The following is a 21,449-nucleotide window of genomic DNA, read 5'->3' on the forward strand; positions in this document are numbered from 1 at the left end:
TCTTTCATAGTCGTTCCAGGGAACTTTATGTCCATGGACCCACATCTAGATTACTTCAGACTGCTTATCAAAAAATGAAAACAAAGGGCTGGCTCCAGACCCTAACCCAGAGTTGTTTAATCAAGTTTTCTGGGAAAGGATTTTAGGAATCTGTGTCTTTAACAAGTTCCCCACATGATTATTATGTCCACTTAAATTTGAGAGTCAGTATTGGAGCCTCTTTGTTCTTGTTTTCTCTGTAATTCTTTTACCGTCTCTCCCATGAGCCTCCAAAGGAGGAAATATCTAGACCAGCAAACACCCGAGTATGGTTTCTGTGCTGTAGGGCTTGATATTTCACTCCACCATCATCTTGCTGGCATGGTTTCTGAAGAGAAGTCTGGTGTAATTCTTACCCTCGTTCCTCTTATAAATGAGGTGCTTTTTTTCTTTGGCTTCTTTCAGGATTTTTTCTTTGATTCTCTGCTGTTTGAAGATGAAATGCACAGGTATAGATTTTTTGGCATTCTAACTGCTTGGTGTTCTTTAAGCTTCCTGGACTTGGAAGGTTTGGTTCTGCATTTATTTTGGAAATTTCTTGGTCATTACTACTTCACATATTTCTTCTGTTTCTTTCTCTTTGTCCTTTTGATATTCCTGTTGTACATATATTATATCTTTGTAGATGTCCCACAGTTCTTGGATATTCTGGGATTTTTGTTGTTGTTGTTGTTGTTTTAATTCTTCTTTCTCTTTGCTTTTCAGTTTTGGAAGTTCCTATTGACATATCTTCAAGCTAACTGATTTTCTTCTCAACCATGTCCTGTCTGTTGATGAGCTCATCAAATACATTCTTCATTTCTGTGTCAGTGATTCTGACTTACAGCATTTCCTTTGAGTCTTTCTTAGAGTTGCCATCTCTCTGCTTTGTTACTCATTTGCTCTTACATGTTGTTTATTTTTTCCATTAGAGTTCTTAACATTAATCGAAGTTATTATAATTTCTGGTGTGATAAGTCCAATATGTGTGCTATATCTGAGTCTGGTTCAGTGCTTGCTCTGTCTCTTCAGGCTGTTTTTACCTTTTAGCTTGCCTTTTAATTTTTTTTGAAAGCCAGAAATGATATTACTGGACATAGAATTGAGTTAAATAGTGTGAGGGTTTTTTTTGTTTATCTGGCTAAGAGTTAGGCTGTGTTTAGTGTTTGCTGTAGCCATAGGCATCAGGGTAAACTTTTCTCTGGTGTCTTTGTTTTTGTCTCCCCTGTTGTCTTTGAGTTTCCCTAGATACCCCTTCTTAAATGCCTAACACTATATTTTCTTCTAAGAAAATATAAGCTATAAAACAGCTTAGGGACTTCCCTGGTGGCACAGTGGTTAAGAATCCGCCTGCCAATGCAGGGGACATGGGTTCGAGCCCTGGTTCGGGAAGATCCAACCTGCTGCGGAGCAACTAAGCCCGTGCGCCACAACTATTGAGCCTGCGCTCTAGAGCCCACGAGCCACAGCTACTGAAGCCCGTGCACCTAGAGCCTGTGCTCTGCAACAAAGAGAAGCCACCTCAGTGAGAAGCCTGTACACCAGCCCCCACTCGCCACAACTAGAGAAAGCCCGTGTGCAGCAGCGAAGACCCAGCACAGCCAAAAATAAATAAATAAATGTATAAGAAAACAAAAACAAAAAACAGCTTAGCTCTTAGTTTCTCCACATTCTCACCAACGTTTGTTGTTTGTGGTCTTTTCGATGATAACCGTTCTGACAGGTGTGAGGTGATGTCTCATTGGGGTTTTTATTTGCATTTGCCTGATGGTTAGTGATGTTGAGCATCTTTTCATGTGCCTGTTGGCCATATGTATTTTTTGGAAAAATAACTATTCAGGTCTTCTGCCCATTTTTTTAATCAGGTTGTTTCCCCACAGTTTTATTCCCAGTTCTTGGTTTCCACCTTTTCACATTATCCTCAGGTGTGACGGCAATTCACGTAGAAGTAACTGAATTGTAGGCTTTGGCGAAAAGAAGATTCACAGCTGTGAAGAGATTACCATAAAATATTTTTAATGGAGATCTATATTGAATTTTCTGTTTTTAAGAGTAATAAATGCGGGGACTCCCCTGGTGGTCCAGTGGTTAAGAATCTGCTTTCCAATGCAGGAGGCGTGGGTTCGATCCCTGGTCGGGGAACTAAGATCCCACATGCTGCGTAGTGAGGCCAAAAATTAAAAATAAATAAATAAATAAAATATAGTAAACAGCAATTAAAAAAAAAAAGAGTAATAAATGCTTATTGTAAAAAAAGAAAACAAAACTAATATAAAAGTAAAGGTGTCCCTATAAACCCACCCTCCGGTATGTGACACATTTGGTGAACTTTTTATTGCAGCCCCTGCAGGAGCCTGTGGTGTTGCACGGGCTCCTTCTGTGGGAACAGCAGCGAGTCCCAGGGCTGTGCTGTTCACGGTAGGGTCTCCTCCACACAGGGCCGCGACCCCCGCTTGTACCCATATAGTCCTTCGGACAAGAACCACCTCAGGTGAGGATTGTCTTAGTTCCGCCTTGGGCTCGTGTTTGGTGTGCAGATTCTGATAATGGCTTAATGGTGTGACGTAGTTTCTTTACCAATGATGTGGAGATAACAATTTACTTTACCTTAAAGGGTTATGAAGAGTAGATGAGGGGACTTACCTGGCAGTCCCGTGGTTAAGACTCTGCGCTTGCACGGCAGGGGGCATGGGTTCGATACCTGGTCGGGGAACTAAGATCCCGCATGCCACGCTGTGCGGCCAAAAAAAAAAAAAAAAAGAGTAAATGAGACAATACTTGTGGGGAAAAAAAAAACTTTGCAAAATAAAAGGTACTATGTTATATATTTGTAATAATATTTATATAATTTTATAACATTATTACATAAATGTGACTTCTCCACAGTGAAGCAGCTATGCATATTGGTGCTTCTTAGCTTATATTGAAGGCTTATTTTAGTACATCCAGTAAATTTTTTGAAAATGATAGATTGTTGTTTATTTTTGTTTTTGTGGGTATTTTTAGAAACCTAGGTTTCACCTTTTTTTTGGTACTTTGAGTCCCAATCTTTGCACTTAATCCTATATCCTGCTTTTAGATAGGCTGATAGATTGGGTTTATCAGCCATAGTCTATAAATAGGTAATTGGTACGAAAAATTAAGAAAGTATTTAGATTGGACTTGAGTTATCATTTGACATCATATATTATACCTTGTGTCCCTTAAGTTCTCTTATGCTAAATCAGTTACTAATCAAGATACCAGTAGATTAATAAGCAAAGGATATAAATAGATAATGAGAGTGGAAAAAGAGCTAATAATCTTGATTTTAGGATTATTAAGAGTATTAAATAATAAGAAAATACCACTTTGAGAAAATAACTTTTTATACCTGTTAACTAAGCCAACATTTAAAAAATGTAATGTCCAATGTTGTTGAGGCTTAGTGGGATCTCTGTGCTTACTCACGGCTGCTTTAGAAAATAGCGTGGCAAGTCTTACAAAGAGCTATAAAAATATTTATAGTAATATTTGATCTGTGGTAATCCCATTCTGTTTATAAGGCCACTTACAACAAAGTGGTCTTATAAAGTCTTTATCACAAATAACTCAAAAGAAGGAAGGATTTCATTACAGTGTTATTGGTGGCATTAAAAAAAAATCAGAAATAGTATAAGTGCCTCCACATAAGCATTGGGGTATAATTTTAGTGAAGCGCACGCATCCGCTGAGTTTTATCACCGTGAGGACTGTGGAGCAGCAGGGAGAAATGTGTATGCCAGAAATTTGTTTAAAACAGAATTTAAAAGTAGCTCTGCTGATTCTGTAAGGAATGAAGGTGAGCCTGGGAAGATAAAGCCTGTTCGTGTGCTCAGGGAGGGGTCGGGGGCCTTCCTTTTAACGCTTCCTCGCCCGTCTCCGCAGGGGGCTCCAGCGGCTCCGGAGGTTCCCTGGGCTCCGCCGGGGGCCACGTGTCTGGGGGCTCCCCGCCTGGGCCGTGCTCGGGGTCTCCCCCTCCGGGAGCAGAGGCAGCTCCCAGCCTGAGACACGCGCCTTGTGGTGCTTCACCCCCCAACCTGGAGGGGCTCGTCGCCTTTGAAGCCCCTGAACTGCCCGAGGAGACGCTGATGGAGGTGGGAAGAGACCCTGTGACGTGTTCCTTAAGGGTGCTCCGAGGAGGGTGTCGGTGATGGGAGGACAAAATCCCCCTTACCTTTCCTGTTTGGAACATTGCTCATATATTTTCAGAATAATGTTGACAGTGACACTCATTCATAACAAGCTTTGGTTGACAGGAAGTGACGCAAACAGATTTTTGTATTCTTAATTTCTTTATCTGAAGTTTATTTACTACTTATAGGACTTTTAAAACATAATCTTTTTCCTAAAACCATAACTTTTTATTCTCAAAGCTTGCTTTTCTTCATAAGATAAAATGATACACTTAAACTTAGGTTTAAAAAAACAAATTAAGATGCCAAATCAGTCAATAACGCTGAGGAATAAAGCTGCCCGGCAGACTGGACAGTCGCGTGTGTGCACCAGTACCTTCCCTCCGCGGAGCCAGGTCTCCAGGGAAGAACACCTCAGAACGTGAAGTGTGCTGAGCACAAATGCAGAATAGAGGTGAATTTTATGATTCCAGAGCCTCTGCCGGCTAATTGCTCAGTGTCGACTCTAGGACAGCGTTCCACAGACTGCATCTCCTCCAGGTCAACTAAAGAACAAATTCTCTTTCCATATTTGTATTGTGTGTGAAGGAGAATTAAGTATTTCACATAAAAGTTATAAAATACTGCATGCAGAATTTTAGTAGTGATTCTGTAGTAAGTTGTAATTTTGAAAATATGTATAATCTGAGATTGGAAAAGCAATCTTCAGAGTTTTTTCAATCTCCATCAAATTAGGCATAAATTATGTTCCAATATGTACTGGAACATATAGTCTGATATGCTGTCATAGAGCAGAGAGACTTTCAAAAGTTGATTGGTTTATTCTTCTGTCTCTAGTACACTGATTCTCATCCCTTTTTAACCATAAAAGGAGAGTGAGAAACTTAGTCTTATTTGAGATTTCAAAATACATTTATAGCTAAAAACAAATCTCAAAACAACATTAATTTTAGAGTACCCAGTTTTAATGTGCTGCTATTATGTCTATCTATACTCCACTCTTTAACTAACTGAAAAGATCACAAAATTTAGAGCCTTGGTATTAGGAATCACTGTTAACTGAAGAGCCACCAGAAATTAAAATAAAGTGTCTCTGAAATTGTAAGTCAGTAGAATTCATTAAACTATCAAGAAGTGTGGTTTACTGCACAGAATATCCTTACATTCTTATATCTTAGTATCTATTTTGCCATGTTTCTGTCTCATATATATTGATTTAATTGTTCTGTGTTTCATTTTTTTCCTGGTGCAAGTACAATGACCTCACATCTTTGAGGCTGGATTTTGTGGGTGCTCTCATACATCCATACACACAAACACATGCCACACTCTTGTTTGGTTTCATTTGTGTTTATTTTTCTCACAGTTTTCTGGAATTTAAAACTTTCATTCTCCTCTGATCATTCTGACATTCATAAGTATAGAAAACACTAGCAGTGGCCACAGTTTATGTGCAGAAATGAGTGTGCGCCTCTCCTTAACCTACAAGTTTCTAAGACGATTGGCTTTGCCGCAGCGAGAGCACACAGACACCTTCCGCCACCTGAACGCAATGCTGTTGTTCACGGAGTGTGTGCTGGACCTGACGGCCGTGCGTGGGGGAGACCCAGGGCTCTGCGCGTCCGCGGTCTCCTTGTACCAGATCCAGGAGAGCGCGGTGGTGGACCAGATCAGCCAGCTGAGCAAAGACTGGGGGTAGGTGCCCCCTTGCCATCCATCTCCAGAGGCTTCCTGCCCTCTGTAAACTGGTGTCCAAGCTGGGGGCCGTGTCATCCACTGAAGGTCATGGGCGTCTCTGAGTTATCTCCTTGTGCTCGATTTCACTGTGTGAGCCAAGACTTGGAGGTTCTGCAGCCTTGGTGTTTCCTTTCCTGTAAATCATGCTGTTAAGATATTTGGTGATAAAGAGATTGTATTTTTATCTGAGTGTGCCCATCGTATTCAAAGTACACACGTCTTTCTCCATGCCGGCCCTTCTCCCTTCAGGAGGTGTTCGTGCCCTGAAAGTGTCAAGGGGAATGATGTTCCCTTAGAGAGACTGTTGTGATGGGGCCCTGGCCTGTCGGTTCACAGGCTGACGCTCTGCTTGCTGTCTCTGGTGCAGGCGGGTGGAGCAGCTGGTGTTATACATGAAGGCCGCACAGCTGCTGGCAGCCTCTCTGCATCTCGCCAAAGAGCAGATCAAGTCCGGGAAGCTGAGCCCGTCCACGGGTGTGAAACAAGGTACAAGCGGAGCGTGACGGGGCTGCTTTTCCCCTTACACTGGGAAGGGAAGTTTTTGGTGGGGGGTCACCGTGGTATTAAGCATTCTTAAATGGGAAAAGATGCTGGCTTTTCTGTTTTTTGGTTTTGCCATTTAACGGATACAGAGAGCAGTCAGAATTACTTTGTTCTCAGTCTTCTCTTCACTGAGCGAGAGAACATGTGGAAGAATGATTTCCAGTCACTTTTTTCAGTGATCATTTAGTGTCGCTTTCCATAAATCAGCAGGAAAGTTGCATGTCACCATGACTCTGTTTCTGGAGGAAAATTAAAATTCTCATTTCAATTTTTTTTCCAGTTGTCAAAAATCTGAATGAACGATATAAATTCTGCATCAGCATGTGCAAGAAACTTACAGAAAAGCTGAATCGCTTCTTCTCTGACAAACAGAGATTTATTGATGAAATCAACAGCGTAACAGCAGAGAAACTCATCTATAATTGTGCTGTAGAAATGGTAACCCTTTTTAAGGTGTAATATTGCATAGTAATACTACTTGTCTTTAAGAGCATCTTTTGTTTTTTGTTTTTTGTTTTTCTTGGCTGCGTTGGGTCTCTGTTGCTGCGCGCGGGCTTTCTCTAGTTGCAGCGAGCAGGGGACTGCTCTTCCATGCGGTGCGCGGGCTTCTCATTGCGGTGGCTTCTCTTTGTTGCGGAGCACAGGCTCTAGAGCGCAGGCTCAGTAGTTGTGGCGCAGGGACTTAGGTGCTCCGCGGCACGCGGGATCTTCCCGGACCAGGGCTCGAATCCGTGTCCCCTGCATTGGCAGGCGGGTTCTTAACCACTGCGCCGCCAGGGAAGCCCCCTAAGAGCATCTTTTGAAGTGCACACCTACTTGACATCATCCTTTTAAAAAGAGTTTATGCCCCACCACTCCCAAGTCTCAGGTATTGTGGTCCCTCTTCCTGAAGGAGTGATTACACTTAATTAACATGCAACAAACATAAGTTATGTTGGTTACCTACCACATTTGGTAAAAGTTTACCATACCTCTTAAAAATTGCTAACATTAGGCATGATCTAATCTTCTTATAGTTTGCATCTAAAAGCTTTCACTGGATCTGTTTCTTCTGTTTTCTACTATTTAAGAAATTTGGCTGATAAAACATTAGAAAAAATACTGCTCTTATTACCCAATCTGCAGAAATTCACGTGCTCAGATTCCACAACTGACCGACCTTAAGTGTAGACACACAAAGTATAATCTACTTTTCCAACTGTCTGGTTATATTAGTGGAAATAATTTGTTTTTTGTATCTTGGGGGAAAAATTGCTCTGAAGGAAACATGAAATTAGGGACTGTCAAAGAAGTAATTAAGTGGGGAAAAATTTAATTACTGACCAACCTTATAGTTTTTACCATATTAACATAGTTGAGCTTCCTTCTCCCTCTCAAATTTGTGTACTTTGAATTGTACTGTTATATTACCCCCTTGGTCTTATTTTGAAAGCCATCATAATAAAAAGGCGTATGAAAATAGTTTTGGAATATAAACTGTTGATGAGAATAATATACATTATATTGCCCTAAACTGTTGACATGAATAATATGCATTGTATCGTTGTGTACCGAATTAAGACTTCATAGGACAGATTTTCTTGTAGAAATTTGTGCCAGGAAAGACGTCCTCTCGTCGGAGTTACGGTGCTTCTGTCTCTTCTGATGATAGAGCCACGTGCCTCCAACAAGTCTCTCCTTGTGCCCTGGCTGCTGAGCAAGCTTGGAGACACTCAACTTATATTTAGTTATTTCTCTCTCCTTCCTTTTCAGGGCTTGAATTTTCTGTATCCATTTTATTTATCGTATTGTATGTGGCTTTACTCTTTGAAAGAGACAGAGCATACTGACAAGTAAATTAGGATACTGGATTACTGACAGTCTGGGCAGTGAATGATTAAAGAGAAAATCAGGATGCTGTTGGGGAAACAAATGCTCCTAACCCCGTGAATGACACTGTGCCCGTCTTTCTGGGGAGCCCTACCCACCTCTCCCCCTGCCCAGCTCGCTGCTGCTTCCTTATGGCTCTTCCTCAGCGTCACTTCCTGGAGGCTCTTCCTCCCTAGTCGGGTTAGATGCCTCTCGCGTGTGTTCTGTACCGTCCGGGGCTTCTTCCTGTGATGCCATGTACCCCTTGGAGTTCACAGCCCACGCCTCCCTCTGGACTGGGAGCTCACCTTCATCGTATGCTCTGGGCCGACCCTCAGCAGGTGCCCAGTAAATACCTCTGAGTGAATGAATCCCACACACCAGAAAATTCTGTAACTAAAAGGAAAAGCTGATAAGTGGCTTTTAACATCATTTAATTATTTCATTGTAACAAGGTCTACTTTAGTGAAATGCCAGGTTACTAGTGTGGAAGTGTACTAGTGGAAAAGTTTAAACAAACTTTTTAGTGAAGTCATAGAAGAGCCAGTTTAGAAGTATAAATATTGTGAGTTATGAATCTCTGAGTTCAAGAAAGTTATGTTTGAATGCAGAGTAACTCTTTTGTCAAGAAGCTCTTTTATGTTGCTTATCCGATAGATTATATCATTTTGTCAAAACGTATTAATTTTAGACAGATTCCATTTAAAGCTGCATTGCCTGAATGGATTCATATTTTCATGGGAAAGCTGAGAACCTTCTTGTTTTCGCTGACTGGTTCCAGGTTCAGGCTGCAGCCCTGGATGAGATGTTCCAGCAGACTGAAGATATTGTTTATCGCTATCATAAGGCGGCCCTTCTTTTGGAAGGCTTAACTAAGATTCTCCAGGACCCAGCAGATATTGAAAATGTACACAAATGTGAGTTGACTTAGAAAGTAGTGTGCGTGTTGGTTGCACTTGCATTGTCTCCTCCTGGTGCAGTAGACAGAGCATGGAGTTCGGAACCGTGCAGCCTGGGGGTTGCATCTTGGCTTCCCAACCTTGGGCAAGTCACTCACCCTTTCTGTGGTCTCTGTCTCTTCTACAAGATGAGGAACAATGCCTGCCTTGCGGAGCTGTTGTGAGGATTAGAGAGGTTGCTTGTACGGAGCTGTTGGCTTTTGTCATTAGTCTTTAGATTTCTACACTGCATGACTGTATAGGTGGGTGTGTTTGTGTATGCAGGGAACTTTGCTTTTATCATTAAACAATAAGAAAGGCAACTGTTTCAATCCTCGTTGGCTTAGTGACCGAAGAGCCCTGTGAAAACCCTGTGTACTGCAGGTTTGGTGTACAGAACGGGGTGGAGACCGGTAGGGTACCAGGATGGTGTTTCCACTTGTCAGATAAAAGACCAGTGATTTTTTGAGGAGGAGGAGGTGGACCTCTTGGAGGAGGAGGTGTGGTCATGCCACATTTTGAAGAGCCACAAGGGGCTGGCAGTTCTAAAATTGTTGGCAGTTGTGAGCGAACTAGCTGTTAAAACCTAAATGTTCTTCATTTGACGTCTAATCTAGCTTTTACCACTGTGCAGCACTAAGCTAAACAATTACCAGGCGGAAAGAAGAAAAAGTACTCAGAACTGTTAACTCTGGGGCAAAGATAGAACAGAGGTGAGGGTGTAGGTGGAGAGTGAGAGATTTTTTTTCATTGGTTCTTCATTCCTTGCTTTTGAAAATATAAATGATTTTTATTATGAATTTATTTTATTTCTAGATAAATCTAGTATTGAAAGGAGATTGTCGGCCCTCTGCTACAGCACCTCGACCTCGTGAGCCGCAGCAGGCCTGCCCCCAGGACCAGTGGTGGGTGTGAGGGGATGCGTTTGGGAGCACAGCTTGGATCCTGTCGCCCCACCCCCAGGAAACTGTGGGTTCCTACACGGTGACTACCAAAGAGCAAGCAGTGATTTCAAAAAGGAAAAACAACCCCAGAACTACCTGCCTTATCAGAGAAGTCGCCCCTTCCCTTTTTCTTTGTAGAAGCGGAAGCAAGAGTATTCCACTTGGCTTTCAGTTTGAACTTGGTAAATAAATGCACCTTAGAGCTAGAGTTGTCAGTACAGTTCTTCTTAAGGATAATTAGGAATGAAACGATGAGTGGCTCTTCACGCCACTCACCAGAGCAAAGTGTGGGGTTCCACACGTTCACTGAGGCGAAAAAGTAAAAAGCCACGTCTCATCCAGGCCGTTTGGTACTCGGGGTAAGTTTATCTGAGTCTGAGCACGCGTCCATAAACAGCTCAGGAAGAAATAGCTTAAGAGGGAATGAAAGACGTCTCTTGGAAGAAATTGTGAAATCTTCAATTTGATCTAATATGGACACATATTAATAATCTTCTAAAATCTTTCATATTGCACTAATTTATTAAAACAACTGTGTATTGGATTTTGCAATTTAAAACCAACTGAGGCACAATGGACTTGTTTAAAATATTTTACTTGATTATATACACGTACCCTTTCCAGAATTCACAGGTAATCTCTCTTGGACTTTTAAGTGGTAAAAACTTGTGTTGTGTGAACCTTTGCATTTTCTTAACCTATTCGTCTACACCTACAGGTTTTCTCAGTGATATTTTTAAGTTGCTGGTTGTCTGCTTCTGTTTGCATCTTTTGCTGTGCATGCAGAATGTGCATTCATGCCTATGACCTCTAGGTTTACTAAAGGCTAGGTTTATTGGGGCAGTATTAGAACAAGTGTCAATCCAGAGATACTCTCGAGAGTTGTAATAGGGCCAAAACAAAGTTGGTGACTTAAAGGCTTACTAGTGATGTGGAATTTTACATGAAGTTAGTGAAAAATGAGGTTTGTTTTCTCTTAGGAAAAGGGGCAGCTCTTTCCAGCCTGTGTGCGTTTCCGTGTTAACCCTGACAGTTCACCAGATAGCTAGTCGTGGAGAATGTGGGCCCTTAACATCCCTCTAGAAATGGTGCCTACGTTGTAGATTATTTCGTTTCTCTTACTTACCTGCTTGAATACTTGAATAAACCATTCTCCAGTTTTAATCCTTTTAGATAATATAATCTGAACTCTGACAAATTGCACAGAAGCTCTTTGGCATTAATCTAATTTAGTGTATTGATAAAAACAAAAACATGGTTTCTCTTTACTTTGACGAAGTAATGTAATTTTTACTTTATTTATCTATATGAAATTCCAGCAGTTAATTTGAACATTTATTTATATGATGTTTATATTTTTAGGTCTTTAATACAGTGTTTCTACCTCTTATTTGTAACTGCATGCATTATTCATGAAACTAGGTAAAACTCACTGAATTGTTGTGTAATAGCCTTTTTATTATTGCCTGTACAGATGTATATTAAGGTAAATAAAACTGACCAGGTGTTTCTAGGGTAAGGCTGGGTCCCTGTGATGTGGCTTGTCAGGCCAGGTCCTTCCTCAGTGTGTTTGGAGGCTTGGTGGTTAACACCCGTTGCCCTGCCCCAGGATTTCAGATGCTCGGTGACTGTCCTGCAGGCTGCCAGGAGCATGGGCTGCGTGGTGGGTTCCTGCCCTCCCTGCAGGGGTGGTAAGCACTGTCACTGGCGATACCCCATTCTGTATGATTTTTTCGAGAGTAAAGGGCAGTTTCTTGTATGTTCTCTCAGTTACCGCCCGTGTCATCTCACTGATCCTCCGAGGGGGTGGGTACATTCCGGCCCCTCCTCCCCTCTTCCGTTTGTTTTTTAAACACAGGATGAAACAGGTTCACAGCGAGGAAGTGCTTGGTCTGCAGTCAGTACCTAGGGAAGTGGCCGGGCTGTGCTTTGTGACCTCCAAGTGCATTCTTCTTCTTCTTGTACGACCAAGGTCAGGTGGTAGGTGGTATGTGTGAGACCGTGAAGTCTGAACAGCAGAGAAGAACAAACTGTAAACTCGTGATTAATGGTTCTGATTATATTTCCATCATCAAGGCCAATTGTTTTAAGAGATTTTGCCTTGATTATAGCAATAATAAACAAATGCTTTATGTTTCCACGTGTATCTTTTGATTTTGTATCACCTCTTTTATAAAAAAGAAAGAAACCAGCCCACACATGCACGCGTCGACAGCGGTGCCCAGGCGAGCCGGAAGGTCGCGGGCGCGCAGGTGCGCGCGAGGCTGATCCGTGAGCGCCGAGGGGCCGTTCCTGCTGTGAGGACTCGCCCTCATGGCGCGTGCGCTGGGCCCGGGGCATGCTTCCCACACGCCCGTCTCCCCAGGGCGGGCGTCCTTCTGCCCCTCCTGGGGTCCAGCAGAGGAGCCCGGTCCCCACAGGGAATGGCAGGGGACTCGAGCTGCGCACCGTGGGTGTGAAGTCACTGACGTGGCTTCCTCCTGAGGTGACGGAGGAAGACTTGCCGCTCGCGCCGAGCGCCTCCGGCCGCTTCTGTGGGCAGCGCCCGCTCCTGCGGGGGGGGCAGAGCGCGGCTCTGTTGTTCCAGGGGGGCCGCTGCCGCCGGAGGGCTCGGTGTCTTCCCGGCTCTGTCGTTCCAGGGAGGTCACTGCCGCCGGAGGGCTCGGTGTCTTCCCGGCTCTGTCGTTCCAGGGGGACCGCTGCCGCCGGAGGGCTCGGTGTCTTCCCGGCTCTGTCGTTCCAGGGGGACCGCTGCCGCCGGAGGGCTCGGTGTCTTCCCGGCTCTGTTGTTCCAGGGGGACCGCTGCCGCCCGGAGGGCTCGGTGTCTTCCCGGCTCTGTTGTTCCAGGGGGACCGCTGCCGCCGGAGGGCTCGGTGTCTTCCCGGCTCTGTTGTTCCAGGGGGACCGCTGCCGCCGGAGGGCTCGGTGTCTTCCCGCGTTGACGGGCGCAGCCTAGGAGCGTCCGTGTCCACCGCTGCACCCGGGAGACGACGGACGCTGGGTCCTGGGCCCTGCCCGAGGCGCCGCCTCGCCTGCCACAGCCCTGGCCGGAATGCTGTCCTTGGGAGAGGGGTCAAGGTGGCATCGTCCTCACCGGAATCACAGGAAGTCACGTCAGAAGCGACCCGCCTGGGAAGGCACCGCACGGCGGGAAACGGCAGTCGGTCCCTAAAGTCCCAGCTTCGGTGGACAAGGCGGAGCCAAACAGGTGAAGGGTCACAGGGGTCAGTGCCCAGACTGTTGTGGAGGAGGGAGCCGAGGTCTGCGAGGCTGCCGACAGCTCGGGCCCACGCAGAGCAGGGCGCCTGGCAGAGCCCCCGGGTCCCCTTGCACGGAGGGCCTCGCTCGGCCGGTTGTGAACGTGCCGTCCTTTCTGAACAGCCTCCTGGCGTGGATCTGAGCGGGGGCTGCTGCGGCGGTGGCCGAGCCCTGGGGCTTCCCCTCGCCCTCCTGCTCCCAGGCTGCCCCGTCTCAGAGTTTGCTCGCTGCGGGCTGTTCTCCGCTTCCTTGGGTGCAGCTGTCTTGGTCTCAGACTCCCGTGCAGAGCGGCGCGTCCTTGGGCGCTTTCCCTCCCTAACCTCTCCACACCTGTCCGCGTCCGGCACGGAGCTGGTCGGTGGTGAGGACGAAACGAGTTACTGGGCGTGAGGTGGTTTGAAGAGCCCCAGCCGTGGGCGGTGGGCAGCGTGCAGCTCCTCACTGTTCCGCCTGGTTTGGGGTGAGGCCCGGTTTCAGGCTCTGTCTGGACGCCGTCTGAAAGGACCAGCCCCGCCGCCGCGGCCGAGCCCTGGGCACCTGCTTGCAGACGTCCTTTCCCTGTGGATTGATCTGACCCTTGTAGTTCAAGGTTTGTGGCAATCTAATATTTATTACTTCATTTGGTCTTCGTACCAACTCTCATTGGCCTCGTTTCACAGATGGAAAAGGCAGACCTGACAAGTAGTTTCCAAAGAGAAAAAAGCCAGGGCTGGGGTTTGGCCAGCCAGGCTACTGGGCAGGGCCTGGGCCCACGAGCTCCTCATCCCGCACACGTGCCTGGAGCCCCGGCCCCTGCTCACCCCTCGGCCTTCCAGCCCCTCCTTTCTGCTGGTGCACTTTTATGCTTCCTGGTGCGCAGGTGTCTCCGGCTGGACTCCCCCTGCCAAGTGGCAGGCAGCAAGTTTTGAGAAGCAGGTGAGGTTAGCAGATCTGCCATCCCCTTGGGGGCTGGAGCAGGAGCCCAAGAGCAGAACCACTCTCAGAACCCCCAGGGGAAGGGCTTCAGGGGTACAAGGACAGATGGGCACTTTGCAGGTTCCCTGCTTGTTTGTTTATCTGTGCATGAGCCGCTGAGATAGACCAGCAGGGATTCAGCCAGTCCTGGGTGGGAGGGGCCTCAACCCCAGGTTTGCCAAGGGGACCCCTGCAGGCCCTGGTGTCCTAAGACCAGCTCTTTCGCTGACGGCGGCGTGTAGGGACCGTCTCCCAGGGACGTAAGCCAGCGCCCTCCCCTCGGTCCCTCAACAGGAGGTGGCACGTGGAGCCCTGTCTTCATCTAGAAGCACTGAGGCCCACCCAGCTGCCCCTTCTCCCACCTTCTGCCCTTGCTGTAGGGCGAGGTCGGGGGTGGGGTGGGGTGGGGGTGGGGAGATGGTGGGCCAGGCAGGGGCAGGTCACGAGCCTTTGCCCAGAGTCCCGTCTGGGCGACAACAGGACTTCTGCCTGGCACACTGAGCTGCGGCCAGAGGCTCTGGTGGGGCCCGACGGGCCTGCCTCTGTTCCAGCTGGAGGGTTCCTGTGAAGATGGGGGGTGAGCGGGCTGTGCGCTGAGAATGAACCACAGGGCGGGCGGCCGATGTGGGGATCCTCGCGAGGGCAGGGTGCCTTCCACGGAGGGGAGGGTCTGTGAGGTGATGAAGACGCACGTCGCCGCTGGTCCAGCGGGACAACAGGTTTTCCTTCCCTGTCGGGAGTGTCTGTCGTGGGGGGTGGTGATGCTGATGTCGTTTCACTGTGAGCTTGTTAATTTTCTAATTCTTTAACAAGGTGTTCTCAGTACGGGAAGAACTCTAAAGCTCAGGTCATCAACTAGGAAAGGTATTGGCAGTCAACACAACAGATGAGGGGAGTTAAGGTGGGGGAAATGCTGGGAGAAAGTAAGGAAATTCCCTTCCCCCTCCCCCAAGAGCCCTCCCCCCGCTCCCCTCCCCCCCTTCAGACTGAAGGCTTCTTGGAGCAGCAGAATAAAAAGCCCCTGGCACAGACGGGCCGAGGGTCCTCGTCTCTGGGCTCAGAATAGGGGGGCGGATCTAAGCCCCGGGAGGTGGGTGCGGGGTGGTGAGCGAGGCTGAGGCGGGGGGCCCTTCTCCGGTCACAGGCCGGCTCCTTGTCACATCAGGATTTTGGAGACGCAAATCCTCCCTTCCACTGAGAATGTGCTAAAATAACAATTCTTAGACAAGTTGGTGCAGAGCACACATCGACATTTATTCAGTCGCCGTCAGAGGAGCCAGCATGTGACAAAAGCGTGTCAGCTCAGGAAGGATGTGAAACCTGGGGGGATTCTCGGGAAACAGATGCCTGTTACATAAGCAGCTTGTTTACTCGTGAGGATCCCAGCTTCCTTCCACACGGTCACGAACACATCATCTGTTCGTCTGTAGCGTCGTGTCAGAGGAAATCGGACAGGACGTCCAGGGCACCACGCGGTGCCCACTTTCTCCGTTCAGGACCCTACGGCAGCGCCTTTGACAGCTGCTCGGCTCTGCTGTCGTGCCACAGAAAGTAGCCGGGGCCGGTACGATGCACCTGAAATTTGAGTTTCTTGTAAATTTCACGTGTCACAAAATAGCCTTTTCTTTTCCAATCCACTTAAAACGTAAGAACCATTCTTAATCTCTAGGCTGTGGACCGGACCTGGCCTGCAGGCCGTCGCGTGTGGCCCCGGCGCACAGATGAACCGCGGAAGAGCCAGGCATCGAGGCGCACGCGGCGGCGGACCCAGGCCACCAGGGACGCGTGCTCCTCGCCCTCCTGGGATCAGCTAGCCCGGATGTGGACAGTGTCCCCAGGTCAGCAGCGCCTCCCCAGCGACGGTCCTGCTCTTAGACATTTCATCAAACGGCTAGTAAACACACAGAATGTAAGGTCTGTACAATTCTTAGTTTTGGAATATTTTGGGGAGCACATGTTTTTTCTGCTTCTTTGACAAACGAGGTACTTCTCACTCTTGCTGTGTGGCCCTGGGCAGGTCCCCTCGCCCTCCTGGGCCTCCAGTTTCCATCCATTGAAGATCAGAGTAGTACCTTCTCACACAATTCTTGTGGGGAAAATGCCCTTTGCACAGTGACGGGCACTTGAGGGCCTGAGGAAAACCTAAGCGCAGGAGCTCACAGGGTCCCCAGGTGCCCACTTGACCCTGACCCCCAGAAGCCCAGCTCCCTTCTGATGGGAGCAGGGAGATGAGTCCTACACCCACTTCCTCCAAGCAAACTGCCCCGAGGAGCCCCCCAGGCTCCTCCTGGGGCTGGTGAGACCAGCCTTTCCCTTGAGAGTGGGTGGGGCATCGGGCCCCAAAGGAGAGACAGAGGGACCCTGGGGGAAAGGCTGCCCTTGGTTTCCCTCTGACTTCTGGCCCCAGGGGCCTTCACGCTCTTGTGTTGAGGGCGGCCCTGGAGGGTCTTTTGTGGGCGAGAAGAGCCAGGCCTCCAGCCAACCAGGGTAGAGAAGGAAAAATCCCAAGTTTCTCTATGATTGGATTCAGGGTGAACACCTGGAACCGCACGCAGGGAAGAGGGGTTTGGTGTGAGGCAGGGTCTAGGGAAGGCGTCTCCTCCTCTGTGAGATGTTTCCTAGGCCAGAAGCTGACGGATAAATTTCAAGAAACTGTAATGTTGGACTTCAGATTTGGTCTTTTCTCCAGCTTTGTTTGTTATTCAAAACTGTTAAGCACCTGCTGTGCTGGGGGTACAGCAGCGAGAGAGAGGCTTGGCTGCCCTCACCGAGTGTACACTTCAGACAAGACTGATAAACACACAGGTATGATGAATGCCGCAAAAGAGAGGTGGATGATGTTATTGCTTGTGGGGGGGCTTGTGGCGGGGGTGACGGGACCAAAGTCAGGAAAAAATGAGTGGCCGCTGACCAGGTTAATGAAGGAGGGGAGGATGTTCTAAGAGCGGGACTAGCATGTGCAAAGGCCCCGTGGCAGGGGGAGCCTGCAACGACAGAGGCACCGCAGACACGGCACTCATTCTCTGTCCCAGCACCGTTTGCTTTTTGCAGCGCAGTAACCAGTTTCTGAAATTACCCTGTTTATATTTTTACTTGTTACTCTACTCACCTCACTAAAATGTCAGCTCTCTCAAGCCAGGAATCTGTCTTGTTAATAGTGTCCCTAGCTCCTAGGACAGTGCCTGGCAAAGAGCAGGTGCTCAACAGATATTTGTGGAAAATGACAGTGACATTGATGATGGCGGTGGTGGTGATGATAGTGATGGTCATGGTGATGGTGACAATGATGGTGGTGATGGTGGTGGTGGTCGTGGTGGTGATGGTGATGGTGATGGTGGTGGTGACATTGATGATGGTGGTTACGTCCGCATTCCAGGCAGACACTGTGTGCAGTCCTGTGCCATTGCACTTCCAAGAATCTCGTGTGTGTGAACTTGTGTGAACCTCGCAGCCCCCTGTGAGAGACAGAAGTAACTTGCTGAATCTCACAGCGGTCACTGCCTGTGTCAGGCTTCATCTCAGGCAGGCTCTCCCGAGCCCGTGCCCTGACGCACCGCCGCAAGATGCAGGTATAGCAAGGACTCTGCTTGTGCGCAGAGACTGTTTTACGCGTGTCTGTGCACGTGTGAGCGCGTCCATCCCGTGACGGGCACAGGCTCTCGGCACCAGCCCTGACTGACCAAAGGTCGGCGTGTGGGGACAAAGTGAGCGGCGAGGGAGGCTGGGGGAGGCCCTCTAGCAGCCGTAAGAAGGTTCGAAGCAGAGGGGGTGGCCTGATCGAACTGGCGGGTTGGAGAAAAGACGGGAGGCGGCATAAATGGCTGCAGGGACACCCACTGAGACACAGAGGAGAAAATGCCTGCTTCCAAGAGGTAGGGAGGAGCGAAAACCCACATGACTTGGAGAGGAGTAGGATGTAGGTGGATCGGGTAGGATTCTCCGTTGCTAGACATCGCGTATGAGCTCACGTTTGCTGTGTAACAAAACCACTCCAAAGACAGTGGCTTAACACAATGAACACGTATTATTTCTCATAGTTCTGTGGTCCATTTGGGTGGCTCTGCTCTGGCTCAGCGTGGCTGGTGCTCAGTGGCCTGAGGTGGCCTCACCTGTGCTTGTGGGTTTGCTTGACGTTCTGCCGTCAACTGCCGGCCCAGCCCTGTTCAGAGGACAAGCGCCAGGCGCTCACCCCTCAGCCCTGTGGCGTCAGATCTGCCAGCGTCCCGTGGACCGAGTCCGGGTTCAAGGTGGGGAAGCACGGCAACGACCTACCACGAAACCCTGTGCTCACAACGGGGGTGGGGGGCGGGGGGAGGAATCCCTGTGGCCATTTTTGCAGTCTGCCACGAATGGAAAGGACTCTGGCTGATTTAAGCAGAACGGAATTGGTGAAAAATGGCTATTTGTAAAAAGAATTTTGCGGTGGCCTGGGAACAAAATCAGAAATCAGGGCACAGGACGTGCAGGACGGGTGTCACTGCACTGCTGTGACCCTGTGTCCGTGCTGCTCTGGGGGTTTGATCCTGCAGCAACCCTGCCTGGTGTCAGAGAGGAGACCACACACACCACACACACACACACACACACACACCACACCCCAGATCACCCACACACCCCAGATCACCCACGCACACACACACCCCGGACCACCTCGCTCCTCCTGGGTCACATGCAAGACCCCCGTTTGCAAGGCAGGCAGAGCTTGTGCACAGTCATTGCCTTTGCGTGGAGGGGAGAGGTCCAGGGTAAGGGTCTACGCAGACATGTGGGTGGTGGTGAAGGCTGTGCTGGGGGGCCGGGGCCTAGAAGGGAGACCAGGAAATCAGACGTGCGGAGGTCTGGGGTTGGCCCGAGCGGATGACCTCGGGAGTGGGCGCACAGCGTTGCGTTTCATGCAAGTGGCCACCAGGGGGAGCGCCGAGCAAACCAGGTCGTGGAAGACTTGTCCAGTGGTCGACCAGCCTCTGTCCAGAGAGCCCAGTGCTTGTGCCACGAGCCACAGCCAGCGGCCCTGGTGCCTGTCCTGCAGCAGCCCAGCCTCCAGGCTGGCCCCCACGTGGTCCGCAGTAGCCCGCATCCGGGGTGGCGTGGTCACCAGCGCAGCACCCGTCCTCCTGTGGGCTCCCCTTCCCCATCTCATGCCCCCTGGGCTCGCACTCCCGGCGAGGTCCTGCCCAGGAGCCTTTATCTCGGCCCTGCCTTTTCGGGGCCCGAGGCCAAGACTGTGCTTCAGGCCCCTCCCCACCCCTACGCCGCAGATGGAGGGCCGAGGGCTGCTGGCACCGAGGAGCCTAGGGGGATTTTTATGTGTATCTTCTGACCGGGGGCCATCGTGGATGGTGTCTGAGACCTGAGAACGCAGGTGGCCAAGAGGTCGCACCTAGCCAGCGGCTCTCAAACACTTTGCAGTGTTTGCAGAGGATGTGAGGGGGGTGTCGAGGGGAGAGATGTGGGCTGGGGTCTTGGCCAGGCTGGTGTAAGGGGACCTTGGCAGAAAGCTGGAGACACCGTCAGAGGCTAAGGGCAGGGGGAGTGCACAGCCATCTGCCTGAGGCGTGGAGTCTCCTATGTCCCGGGGGTGGAGGGGTCGGGGGCTCCCCCAAATCCACCCCTCGAGGGAAGGAGAGAACTCTGGACCCCGCTGTGTCGGAGGAACCCTCGCTCAGACCCGCAGGCAGGGAGGCTTCCCTACGCCTCGCCTGCCTCGCACTGAGAAGGGCCGACAACGTGCCGGTCTGTCTCCCAGGCCCGGCCCGGTGGAGTTCAGATGCTGGCTGCCCCGGACGGAGCACGGCTTCCCTGCCGTGGGACCCACTCCTCTCTCAGCGTCCCGGGAAATGACAGGACCCGCTCCCTGTGGGAGGCCCTTCTCCTTTTCATATTCGTAAGTACTTTGTGTTCATTGCAGAAACCTTTACAAAGGCAGATAAATAAAAAGAACAAACCTCGCATCATCCCAGAGATTATATTAACATTTTAATTCATCTGCCCACATGATTTCCCTGTGCAAACAAAATCTTTTATAAAAATCGAATTGTAGGGACTTTCCTGGCAGTCCAGTGGTTAAGACACTGTGCTTCCACTGCTGGGGGCCTGGGTTTGATCCCTGGTGAGGGAACTAAGATCCCACATGCATGCTGCAACTAAGAGTTTGCGTGCCGCGACTAAGAGTTTGCATGCCACAACGAAGGAACCCGCATGCCACAACTAAGGAGCTGGTGAGCTGCAACTAAGGAGCTCACATGCCACAACTAAGACCCGGCGCAACCAAATAAATAAATTTTTTTTAAAAAAGTGCTTCCTATACCTACCCAGGGTAATACTTTAAAAAAAAAATAGAATTATACAAAATATACTATTTTAAAACTTGTGTTCCTTATGTATGAATATATTATGAACATCTGCCCTTTTTACAGATCTGAAGCTATTTCTCGAATGGCTGCGCCTTCATTTGTTTAACCGGTCCTGACCTGTCGGGCCTGCGGGCTGCTCCAATCCTGTGCTGTTCACCAGTGACGCCCCAGTGAGGCTGCTAGTACCTAATGGTTCCCTCACTTCTTTGGTTTCACAGATAAATTGCTCTGCTGAAGCTGCGCCTGAATCCATTGCCTCTCTCCCCCTCTGTTCGAGCCCGTGGCTTCCAGGATTCAATCCTGTTTTCCCTTCTTTGGCTCTCAGTTTCACCCCGCAGGGGAGCCCGTGTCTACAGTGGGGCTCTGACCCAGCAACACTCCCATGACCACCGGACACTTAGCTTGGATGTCACACAGACACCTCGAAAGCTACATTTTTCTTCTTTTGGGCAGAGAAAATACTCTGTGCAATATGATAATGATAGGTACAGCTCATGATACATCTGTCCAAACCCACAGAATATACAAGAGCAGGGGTGAGCTTCATGTAAACTCTGGGCTCTGGGTGGTGATGACGTGTCCACGCAGCTTCCTCGGTGGTAACAGATGTACCGTCTGGTGGGGTGTTGATGGTGGGGAAGCTGTGCATGCGGCGGGGCAGGGCGTGCACAGGAACTCCCTGTGTCTTCCCCCCCAGTTTT

The 21,449-nt window shown here is 49.0% G+C and overlaps 1 protein-coding gene across 7 annotated transcripts in view; it reads left to right on the plus strand.

Annotated features, from left to right (window-relative positions):
- Positions 1–12,326, plus strand: part of ULK2 (unc-51 like autophagy activating kinase 2) — a 65,868-nt gene extending 53,542 nt beyond the window's left edge. For 3 of the 7 annotated variants that reach the window (XM_036836648.1, XM_036836654.1, XM_036836653.1), the window contains 7 exons: positions 2,360–2,509; positions 3,925–4,133; positions 5,662–5,867; positions 6,277–6,395; positions 6,733–6,890; positions 9,082–9,217; positions 10,055–12,326. In XM_036836648.1, the coding sequence (XP_036692543.1) occupies positions 2,360–2,509; positions 3,925–4,133; positions 5,662–5,867; positions 6,277–6,395; positions 6,733–6,890; positions 9,082–9,217; positions 10,055–10,113 (1,037 nt within the window). In that variant the 3' untranslated portion in view covers positions 10,114–12,326. The remainder of the gene's footprint in view (positions 1–2,359; positions 2,510–3,924; positions 4,134–5,661; positions 5,868–6,276; positions 6,396–6,732; positions 6,891–9,081; positions 9,218–10,054) is intronic. The other 4 variants (XM_036836649.1, XM_036836652.1, XM_036836650.1 and 1 more) reach the window with 4 other exon arrangements.
- Positions 12,327–21,449: the final 9,123 nt, after the last annotated feature.

This window comes from Balaenoptera musculus, chromosome 20, assembly GCF_009873245.2.
Source record: "Balaenoptera musculus isolate JJ_BM4_2016_0621 chromosome 20, mBalMus1.pri.v3, whole genome shotgun sequence".
Classification (NCBI taxonomy): Eukaryota; Metazoa; Chordata; class Mammalia; order Artiodactyla; family Balaenopteridae; genus Balaenoptera; species Balaenoptera musculus.